The following is a 12,092-nucleotide window of genomic DNA, read 5'->3' as shown; positions in this document are numbered from 1 at the left end:
TGTTAAGGTTATTATCTGATCGAAACAATAATCGGCCAACTAATCGATTTATGAAAATAACCGTTAGAGCTGCAACTATCTCTATCACTCCGCCTTATTGTCCTAGTAACAAGGTTATTGTCAGCACATGAACTGATTGGCTCCTTGTACTGCTTCCTCCTCACTCACTTCAGCCCTGCTGTACAAGGACTGCAAGAAGCCAGTACAAGGTCATAATCGGGTACTTACACTAATAATGACATTAAAGTCTTGTCTCTTGTTTTTTTTATTGGGAAAAATAACAAATGTTATACTTTGGTCATGTTCAAGGGTTTTGCACCGAGCAGGATAAATCCTCCTCTTCTCTGGTCCCCTCCTTTTGCCCATTGCCCCCCCATAGCAAATCGCTTGCTACGGGGGGCACTCATGCAGGCTCGCTCCTGAGCCCTGCTCTGTGTGTCCATAAGACACCAAGAACAGGGTTCGCCACCACCCCCTTCCTCACTGGTTGTGATTGACAGCAGTGGGAGCTAATGGCTCCCGCTGCTGTGTCTCAGCCAATGAGAAGGCAGAGACCCAGGGAAAGCAGCCGCTCTCATGCATGCACATGGCAGAATTGGGCTCAGGTAAGTATCGGGGGGGGGGGGGGAGCTGCACACTGAAGGTTTTTACCTTCATGCATAGAATGAAAACCTTCTGGCTTTACAACCACTTTATTGATTGATTAATGATTACAGAGACAGGGGTTATTGGTCGGCTAATTATCTGCGAGTTGTGCCACATCCTAAAATGAAAATTTGAATAGAGACAGTTCCCCTAGTGGACTTTAAAGGCACATATGAAAGGACTTATAAGAGAATGTATAATAAGTAGACAAAAATTTATTCATTACAAAAATGTCATAAAAACATCAAACATATAACACAAATTGAAAGGAATGCGATTCATGAATCTATACACATGTAGCTATTGATACCAATGTCCACTAGGGGAACTGTCTCTAATGATTACAGAGCTGCATTTAATTTTGTGTGTGTGTGTATATATATATATATATATATATATATATATATATATATATATATATATATATATATATATATATATATATATATATATATATATATATATATATATATATATATATATATATATATATATATTATAGTTTTTCTTGTTTTTTGTTTTTTAATATCTGTCTTAAGTTTGGCTTTAAGAAAAACTTTTTTTTTTTTTTTTTTTTTACAGATCCTATGGGGAGCCTGTGGCCTGGTCCTTGCTGGAAACGCTGTGATCTTTTTCACAATCCTCGGATTTTTCATCGTCTTTGGAAGAGGGGACGACTTTAGTTGGGAGCAGTGGTAAAACTCCAGCTGCCCTCCCTTTGTATTGTACAGACAGCTCCAGGCTGATCCTGTGTATGTATATATACATCCCCTGTATAGTAATCAGGGCCTAATCCTCTTGTATATCAAGTGTATGAAACGTGTGAAAGGCTGAAGAACTTTGCAGCATTGCCTCTTCATTTCCACGTTTGTTTAGCTCTGTGACCTTTTTCTTTTCTTTTTTTTTCTTTTTTTTTTGTTTTCTGTAATGATAAACGCACTTTGAGAACCACACGTGTCCCACACATGCTTTCCAGAGCTGCTTCTAGTTTAAAGGAGTCCTTTTATATTTCCAACACTTAGATGTTGCAGTCTCTGGCTTCCTCTTAATATTTATTTTTTACTTATGCACTTTTAAAGGATTGTAACCCTTCAAATTAAAAAAAAAAAAAATGTCTAGAAATGTTCGTAAATAAGTAAACACATTCCCGTTTTCACATGTAGGAATGGTCAAACTGCCAGATTTTTGAAGCTCTAGCTGTTGTCTAACTCTTCTGAGGGCCCATTACATTAACGCATCATGGTAACGTGTGCGGTAACACACGCAACCTGCACCCCATTGCACTAAGGCAGGGGTCTCAAACTGGGGGGGCCCTCCACCTGTTACGATACTACGAGTCCCATGAGGCATTGCAAGGCTGACGGTTACAAGCATGAGGCATGATGGGACTTGTAGTTCCGCAACAGCTGGAGGGCCACTAGTTTGAGACCTTTGCACTAAGGCAATGCACCTGCACTGTGCATTACATAAAAGGGTCGTGTACAATTTTTTGGCTTAGTGTGTTGGCAGCCCCATTCTTTGCAATGGACTGCCTTAACGGAATGCATGTTACCGCACAACATAAAATGCACTACAAAGAAGTAAATGGGCCCCAAGGCTCCGTTCACATCTAGGCATTTCTGGGCCATTTTCTGTCTCTAAGGCTCAGCTATAAAAATGCCCAACAAGACAAATCCCATTCATTTCAATGGCCCCTGTTCACATCTGAGCATTGCTTAAGACAATGGTTCTCAACTCCGGTCCTCAGGGCCCACTAACAGGCCAGGTTTTATGTATTACCTTGGGGAGATGCAGACTAGAATACTGCAATCACTGAGCAGCAAATGATATCACCTGTGATGTATTTCAGTTATCTTGCAAACCTGGCCTGTTAGTGGGTCCTGAGGACAGCAGTTGAGAACCATTGTCTTAAGCAAAAACGCCCATCGCTCAAAAAATTACATGAGCTTGTTTTATTGGCAGATTACAGGCGGAGATTTACTGTTTTTCATTCGCAACTCAAAATGCCTGCACAAAAATGCCAGAAAAAAACGCCTAGATGTGAATGGAGCCCAAGACCCCCTACACACTATTTGACTTTCTGCAGATTTTTGTCTTCAGATTTACCAAAACCATGTAATGCGAGGGCCGGCCTGATTGTATACAAATTTAAACTCTTAAGGTTTGACCTTCATATTCTATGGTTTCGGTAAATCTGAAGCAAAAATCTAATAGTGTGTATGGTGTCTGAAGCTTTTTTTTTTTTTTTTTTCTCTCTCAGAAGGGCCTTGTGGCTCCTAGACTGAGCTGACTGACTCCTGAATTCTACTTTGAAGCTGAACTCCAGGCAAACAGCTGTATACACTGATAAAATGCTTCTAAAACGAGCTGTCCTACCTGTTAAAGGCTTTGTATTTCTGGGCTTTTGGCTCTGAGATTCACACGGCACAGCCCTGTCTGATAGGGCAGGAGACCTGAGTTTTCTCTGCTACAGTTACACCCCTTTCACACTGGAGCGTTTTGCAGGTGCTATAGCGTTAAAAATAGCACCTGCAAGCCGCCCTAAAACAGCAGCTCCATTCACTCCAGTGTGAAAGCCTGAGGGCTTTCACACTGGAGCGGTGCGCTGACAGGGCGTCAGAAAAAGTCCTGCCAGCAGCTTCTTTGGAGCGGTGAACTCACCGCTGCTCCCAATTGGAATCAATGGGGCAGCGCTGCGATACCACCGGCAAAACGCCGCTCTGGCGGTGGTTCGCAGTCGGATTTAACCCTTTTTCGGACACTAGCGGGGGGGTTAAAACCACCCCCCGCTAGCGGCCGAATAGCGACGCTAAAATGACGGTGGCGGCACAGTGTGAAAGGGGTCTTAATGTTACTAAATCCACAACAGTAAAATCAGTCTGTATATGCAGTAAAGCAGGGGTAGGCAACCTGGGGCCCTCCAGCTGTTGTGGAACTACATTTCCCATGAGGCATTGCAAGGCTGGCAGTTACAATTACTCCCAAAGACATGATGGGACTTGTAGTTCTGCAACAGCTGGAGGGCCCCAGGTTCCATACCCCTGCTGAGTAAAACATGCTTGTTATGCTCACTGAGGGAATCTTCCGCATTGTGTAAAAAGGCTGTTTAAACCTGTCTTCTCTGATCCTCCCCTTATTCCACAGTCCTCAATCCATCTAATACAGGGGTCTCAAACTGGCAGCCCTCCAGCTGTTGCAAAACTACAAGTCCCATCATGCTTTTGCCTGTGGAAGTCATGCTTGTAACTGTCCAGCCTTGCAATGCCTCATGGGATTTGTAGTTTCACAACAGCTGGAGATCCACCAGTTTGAGATCCTGATCTAATAGAACCGAGCCTTTGGAGTTACTCTACACATGCTCAGTTTAGTGTGTATTGCTTGAGTTTTTTTTTTTTTGCTCTTGGGAGAGTGCATGTGATCAGCACAGGGCCAATCGGCACTGTCCAGACAGAGGGTCAGGGGTGCTGCAGCCTTATTGGACAATCAGGGGAGAATGAAAACTCCTCCCACAAGCTTTAACCAGACACTGATAGAAGTCACAAGACTGCTATATACTGGTGCTGAGAAAAGGTATTCAGCAATTTATATTTACTAAAATAATTGCATCTCCATGTTCTGTGTACTGTGGGAGACCAGATATAGTGAATGCAGAGTCCTGGGCTTAGTAACACTTTAAAGTGCAACTGATCTCAGAAAGTGAGGATTTGCTTTGTTATAGGGAATAACTTATTGTACCTAAAACAGTACCCTGGAAATCTACCTTTTTTTTTTTTTTTTTTTTTTTTCTTTATATGAAATTCCTTTTAAAAAATAACTGAGCACTTCCTGGTATGTGACCGTACCCAGGCACTCCCGTTCCTACATACTTATAGCTGTATGTCTGCAGTCTGAAGCTGGCCACAGATGGATAGAATTTCAAATGAAAATTCCCACAACATTGTCACAAATATTTAATTGTCGTTCAAACAATTTTGTTTGCTTTTAAAGTTGTTGTAAAGGCAGAAGGTTTTTTTTATCTTATTGTATTATATGCATAAAGATGAAAAACCTTCTGTGTGCACCAGTCCCCCTCGGCCTCCCCAATTCTTACCCTGAGCCCCATCGCAATCCAGCGAGAGACTCGGCTGTCCGGGACTCTCCCTCCTCATTGGCTGAGACAGCAGCGGGCGCCATAGGCTGAGACAGCAGCTGTCAGTGGGCCAATGAGGAGAAAAGGGGGCGGGGCTGAGCCCGTGGCTCCGTCTCTAAATGAACACACAAGAAAATGACATGTAATTGTGTATTCTTGAATACAGAGCACCTTTCATTTTTGTTTTTTTGTTTTTTTCTTTATCTCTTCCTGGAGTTTAGCTTAAAAATGGAACTACGGCCAAAACATTTCCTTAGCTTTGGATAAGGTGATGAAGACTTAGTACTTTTATCGGGTTTTTATTGTAGTTTGTATCCCCATTCAGGAGATATTCCTTCACTTCTCACCCTGTGATTTTTCTTTTTTTTTTTTTTTTTCCCATTTAGTAATGGAGGGAAAATCTTTCCAAGACACAGAACGTATGTCAGGTTTCCTAGGCTACCCAAAGCTTAAAAAAAAAAAAAGTTTGTAAGGAGTTGCACTTTAATTTGTCCACCCCAACATTATAGGGGACCCTTTAAGAAATACAGAAAAAAAACACTAAAACTACCATATACCAGGAAGCAGTGTACATGCCAGTGCCTTGTTCTGACTCTCCACATGAGAGCATATAATGCCTTTCCTTCTCATTAGGGCACGCCCCTCCCGTCTATTAATCCAAATGAATTCCCCCATCGGAGAATTAGAGGGCCATTTAAGAGTCACTGACTTTTTCTAACACTAATTTACAACATTTCAAAGGTTAGCAATGATAGTCCCCTTAATGATCTCATGACAGATGCACCATGAAGAGACCGTCCCTTTGCCTCATCAGAGCAAAGTGAAAGTCTCCTATTACCCCACCTCCTCACCCACCTATACCCTTTGCTGCACTCCCTAAAGCTTTGGGTTTGTAAATACTAGAGATGGGCGGCCAGAAATTGTGTTTTCTGCAGTTTTCCGATGGAGAAAAAGGTGCAGATAATAGACATGTGCATTCGTTTTTGTCCGAATGCATTTTCGTCCGAATTTCAGGTATTTTCGTTATCGCTTTAACAAACGATAACGAATGTGCAGAATCCGAAAACCGAAAGATCCGACATAAACAAATGCTTTATTTTCGTTTTCGTTACAGCAACAGTTCAATATAGATAGGAGATTCGACATGACACTGACAATAGCGATCTGTGTCCATCGAACCTGTGGTCGAATGTGCCTAACCTTAGCTCCATTAGTCCAAGATTATTTGATATAGAGCGAAAAGATTCAACATTATAGAGAATATAGCAAAAAAGGTTGAATGTGCCTAACCTAACTCTATTAGTCCAAAATTATAGAGAGAAAAGATTCGACATTATAGAGAACATAGCAAAAAAGGTCGAATGCGCCTGAACTAACTCTATTAGTCCAAGATTATTCTACATAGAGAGAAAAGATTCAACATAAAGATTCGACGAGGCAGTCGCTGCATGGTCAAATGCTTCGCCCATAGGCTATAGAAGAATTCTAATGCTGGTTGACTAGTAATAATAATTAATAAATCTAATTATTTCTAGTGTCATACAACATTAGAATTCTACTATAGCTTGTAGGTGGAACATTCGACTGGAAATGTATGATTGCGGCGTCGTACAGTTTAGCTGCTCCGTCGAATCTTCTTAGAACATTCGACAGACACCATAAGCCTTCAATCACAGATTCGACCTTAAAGCGGAGTTCCACACAAAAATGGAACTTCCGCTTTTCGGAACCCTCCCCCCCTCCGGTGTCACATTTGGCACCTTTCAGGGGGGAGGGGGGTGCAGATACCTGTCTAAGACAGGTATTTGCACCCACTTCCGGCATAGACGCCCATGGGAGTCTATGCCTCTTCCCGTCCCGACCGTGCTGTCTCCTGGGAAACACACAGCTCCCAGGAGAGAGCGGGGACCACTTGGGACGCGCAGCGCGACTCGCGCATGCGCAGTAGGGAACCGGGAAGTGAAGCCGCAACGTTTCACTTCCTGATTCCCTCACCTAGGATGGCAGCGGCAGCTGCCGAGAACCGAGCAGGTTCTCGGCGTCGCCTGCCGACATCGCTGGACCCTGGGACAGGTAAGTGGCCATGTATTAAAAGTCAGCAGCTGCAGTATTTGTAGCTGCTGGCTTTTAATATTTTTTTTTTTTTTTTTTTTGGCGGTGTGGGTGAACCCCCGCTTTAATTTCGGATTTTCGGACTAATGCATTTTTTTTTTTTTTTTTAACAAAACAAAATAAATAAAAACAAATTTCAGGAGTAACTAAATTTTATTTTTCGGACGAAAACGAAATTCTGAAACAAAAATGTTTCAGTGTGCGCATGTCTAGCAGATAATGGCACGGAAAATGCCCACGATTTTACTACAATTTCACCACAATTTTACTGTGCTTATGGTGTGTTTTTCATAGGTCAGGTGACTCGAAAACCTAACACAGGTGCGTTATTGATGCATTCTTGCTGCTTTTTCAATACATTTCAACGAGGAGGTGCTTTTTTTTTTTTTTTGACCAAAAATGCAGCAAGCAAGATAACGCCACAATGGACAGATGTGCAGAGATGCATTTTTCTTGCTTTTCTTGTACTAAAGATGGCGATAATGGCCGACAATAAATTCATATTTATTTAAATTCATGGTATTAATTAAGTTGAATATAATACAATTCTATGTAAAAACTTCTATATATGTAATTATACTTTTACTTTTTATGTAATTATACTGTTTCGGCACCAAAATTTCCTTTTGGTGACCTCTTTCCAGGATGCAGTGAGCAGCCGGTCACCAAGCCTAAGCTCTGACAGCAACTCTCTAAGCTCTGACACAGACTTTACACAGGGTGCAACTCCCAGAGGAAAAGAGTGCAAGGGGCGCATGGAAGGTGTGTGTAGACAGGTCAGGGGGTGGGCTTGTAAAAGATTGTCCCTTGTAATCCATTCTGGATCCACAGGGAGGCACCCACAAGGCAGTGTTGAATGCAGGGAGCTGCCTGGAGCTATGATTTGGAGCCATTTCAATATCTACATTGTTTTAATTTAAAATTTTTAGGGGCTGTCCAAACAGGCAAATATTAATATTTTTTTTGTTTGTTTTCCTTGTATTTGATTGACACCTTATGAAGGTTGTCTGGGTTTATAACTGTCTCAGACAGTCTGTGCTGCTCATGACAACCAAGCTGATTCCTCTTTCATTCTGCCCAACTACACTGGAAGAACCTGGGTACTCTGTGTTTGACTAAATGAAGTCCATTGTGTCATTCACTGGTGGTTATGTTCATGAGAACCTCCAGTTCTACATATTTAATGGTTTTTAATAAGGGAAGCCTTTTGTAAAGCTTTATCTTTAGGGAAGCCCATTAGAGAGTGGAAGTAAGTGAAGGAAGTGAAGATTTGGAATATTACAGGGAATATTTGGTAATGTTAATTGTTCCTAAGCAGTACCTTGAAAAAAAATGCTACTGCCTGGAATTCCTCCTGAAAAATATCGGGAGCACCTCTTAGTATGTGAGTGTGCCAAGGCACTGCTGTGCCTACAACCTCCTAGCTGTATATCTACAGTGTGAGATCTAATGCACTGCTAGTCTGAGAAGATTTGGAGTGAGATTTGGTGATGTCATTACTGTGCTGCTAACTGTTCTCCTTGCTGGAGGCTCTGACCTATGGAAGCAAAGCCCTGCCTCTACCAAGAAGGCGGCCTCCACACAAAGACACAAGGCAGTGTAAGTAATGGGAAAATATCTTCTGCATAGATATTAGAGGCAATACTGGTGACTAGTCTGTTGCCCTCTGCCTGCATTTTTTGGGTACGCATCCAAAAAGAAAGCTAAATTGCAGTGCTACTACCCCTATTTCTTACTATGCTCAGGTGTTTGTGCCTGGACATAAGCTGTATATACCATCTATGAAACTACAAAAAAGTGAATGTCCAACACCAGGTCAAAATCTTGCACTTTATTGAAGATCCATCAAGGCAAATAAAAGAATCAATTCCTACATTAAAATTGACGTGTTTCAGCTAATTATAATTAACGCCTATACAGCTAAAACGGATCAATTTTTACTGTAGGAATTGATTATTTTTATGAATCTTCAAAAAAAGTGCAAGATTTTACTTCAAGCTGACTTGGTGCTGGACTTTCCCTGTTTTCCAGTTTCATAGATAGTATTAATGATAAGAAAAGATTCTGGACAGCCGCACTCCGAAAGATTAGCCTTTATTCATAAAAGTTGATGATATCAAAAGTACATGCCACAGCAGAACACAGGATGAAAGACTTGACGCGTTTCACACTATAAAACAGTGCTTAATCATGAGCTATGATTAAGCACTGTTTTATAGTGTGACTGGCACATTTAATGGCCAGTCTACTCTAAGGAAGAACCTCAAGCCCTGTTGCCATACCCAGAGCTTGGGTGGCAGAGTGGAGGTTGTACTGATCCTACACGAGATGGTACCACTCATTTGAGTGTACCTAAGAGTTGTTTCCTTGTTGCTAGGGAATCTATAGACGCCAGTAAGCATGATTATGCACATCTAGAGGAGTTTTTCCCAATTTTCTATGTATTTTTCTACCACATGGAGTATAGCGCCTCTTTTTTTTTGTATACTAGCCTTGTGATTGTACACTTGAAGTTACTGCGATGAACGCAGCTATTGTTCACACATTATTTGCATTGTCTCTTATGTGCCTTTTTCTCTTTTGGTCTTTGGAAAACGAAAAGATTATATAAAAAAAAAAAAAAAAAAAAGCAGTTATGCCGCGTACACACGATCAGAAATTCGGCCAGCAAAAGACAGATGAGAGCTTTTGGTCGGAAAATGCGACCGTGTGTATGCTCCATCGGACTTCTGCTGGCCAAATTCCAGCCAGCAAAAGATTGAGAGCATGTTCTCAATTTTTCGGTCGGAAAAAGTTCCTATCCGAAAATGCGATCGCCTGTAGCAATTCCGACCCGCAAAATTCCTACGCATGCTCAGACACAATTCGACGCATGCTCGGAAGCCTTGAACTTCATTTTCTTGGCTCGTCGTAGTGTTGTACGTCACCGCGTTCTTGACGGTCCAAAGTTGAGTGAACTTTTGTATGACCGTGTGTATGCAAGGCAAGTTTGAGCAGAATCCCGTCGGAAAAGCCATCATATCTTTTTTCGACCAAAATCCCGATCGTGCGTACGTGGCATTAGAGGGCAATGGACTAAGTAACCAGTATTGCCTCTAATATCCCTATAGTAGATATTTTCCCATTATTTACACTGTTTTGTTCTGCATCGTGTCTTTGCATTGAGGCCGCCATCTTGGTAGAGGCAGGGCTCATTCCATAGCCTCTGACAAAGAGAAACCCCTTTTTACTTTTTTTGGGTAAAGCTTCCACCGTACCAGTCCCCACTTTTAATTTTTCAGGAGGCTGCTCCACCCATTGAAGACAATTGTACATTCTGGAGTCTGGCAGGTCTTAAAGGACCTCGCTATCTGATAGCCTGCTGGACAATTCAGCTGGCTGACCTCTGACAAGCCCCCCATGTGCCTTCGTTCCCACACCCGCTTGTTGACATGCTATTGGAAGTAAATCATTTGGCCTGCTGTGTCGAGCATCGGGCACCACTCTGGCTCAAATAACATGTTTGTTTTGAATTTCTGATTGAAAAAAGTTCTGTAAGTTGTTATGCCCAATTATTATTTATTCCAAATGTTTAATATGCAAGCTACCAATCTTTCCATTCTTGCTGTAAGAATGTTTTTTGCTTTTGCAGAGTACTTCTAATTCACAAATATGCTTAGATCTTCTTGCACAAGCTACTTCTGTGATGTTTTACTACATTCAGCAAATAAATGGTAATTGTGCTATAACATTTGCAGATGTATGTCATGTCATGTCATAGGTTTGCTCCTTGCTTTAGGCTGTATTAACTTCTCACTTATGTATGGTATTTGACCAGAGGTGGCCATGCTTTTCCTAACAAGGGTGCTAATGAGGATTTTTTTTTTAGGAGAGTTGGTCTATTGCTGCTTCTTGTTTGGTGGTATCCTGAGTACGGGAGCATGGGATTAACTCTCCCGAGATCACACTCACTGCCATCCACTCGGCTGGGCTTTATCCCCCCTTTGAATGGTGAGCAGAAAGTTATATTGGCATTTCTCTAGGCACAAAAAGCACTATCCACTTCCTACTTTACAGGTTACTCAGAACCTGTCTGGTTCTGTTTAAAGGATAACTGTAGTTTCAAGGGAAATCTCACCTCTGTCATAATGCACATTACACTATATTACAAAAAGTATTGGGACACCTGCCTTTACACACACATGAACTGTAATGGCATCCCAGTCTTAGTCTGTAGGGTTCAATATTGAGTTGGCCCACCCTTTGCAGCTATAACAGCTTCAACTCTTCTGGGAAGGCCGTCCACAAGGTTTAGGAGTGTGTCTATGGGAATGTTTGACCATTCTTCCAGAAGGGCATTTGTGAGGTAAGGCACTGATGTTGGACGAGAAGGCCTGGCTCGCAGTCTCCGCTCCAATTCATCCCACAGGTGTTCTGTCGGGTTGAGGTCAGGCCAGTCATGTTCCTCCACCCCAAACTCGCTCATCCATGTCTTTATGGACCTTGCTTTGTGCACTGGTGGGCAGTCATGTTGGAACAGGAAGGGGCCATCCCCAAACTGTTCCCACAAAGTTGGGAGCATGAAATTGTCCAAAATGTCTTGGTATGCCGACGTCTTAAGAGTTCCCTTCACTGGAACTAAGGGGCCAAGCCCAACCCCTGAAAAACAACCCCAATAGAACACCTTTGTGATAAATTAGAGCGGAGACTGCGAGCCAGGCCTCACAAATTCTGGAAGAATGGTCAAACATTCCCATAGACACACTCCTAAACCTTGTGGACGGCCTTCCCAGAAGAGTTGAAGCTGTTATAGCTGCAAAGGGTGGGCCAACTCAATATTGAACCCTACGGACTAAGACTGGGATGCCTTTAAAGTTCATGTGCGTGTAAAGGCAGGCGTCCCAATACTTTTGACAATATAGTGTATAATGTGTCCAATAGAAATATCTAGTAGAAGTTACTCACCTTCAAGTGGACTTGTTCTGTAATGTTTCAAAGCTTCTTTGGCTCTTGCACATGGACAGAGTCCAGCAGCTCAGTGAGGGATCTGTCCACTGATCCTCGATGAGGAGGTGGATGACGGGTCCCTGTCCACTCCACTCCGCTTATGCAGAGCAGACACTGACACAGCTCACTTTCCTCCTATGGGCGGCTGGTTGTAAACGGTCCACCTGTCTGTTTACATCTGATCCGCCAGATGGATGGGGAACGATCCGGTCCGTCCACC

The 12,092-nt window shown here is 42.4% G+C and overlaps 1 protein-coding gene across 1 annotated transcript in view; it reads left to right on the top strand.

Moving 5' to 3' along the window:
• The window catches only part of LEPROT (leptin receptor overlapping transcript), a 42,498-nt gene extending 31,884 nt beyond the window's left edge, over nucleotides 1-10,614 (top strand). The window contains exon 4 of the mRNA XM_073593795.1: nucleotides 1,228-10,614. Coding sequence (XP_073449896.1) covers nucleotides 1,228-1,344 — 117 coding nt within the window. The 3' untranslated portion in view covers nucleotides 1,345-10,614. The remainder of the gene's footprint in view (nucleotides 1-1,227) is intronic.
• The last annotated feature ends 1,478 nt before the right edge of the window (nucleotides 10,615-12,092 follow it).

Source organism: Aquarana catesbeiana, linkage group LG07 (genome assembly GCF_042186555.1).
Source record: "Aquarana catesbeiana isolate 2022-GZ linkage group LG07, ASM4218655v1, whole genome shotgun sequence".
In the NCBI taxonomy this organism is placed as follows: Eukaryota; Metazoa; Chordata; class Amphibia; order Anura; family Ranidae; genus Aquarana; species Aquarana catesbeiana.
The sequence above is the reverse complement of the archived record's forward strand: the minus strand, read 5'-3'. Positions and strand labels throughout refer to the sequence as shown.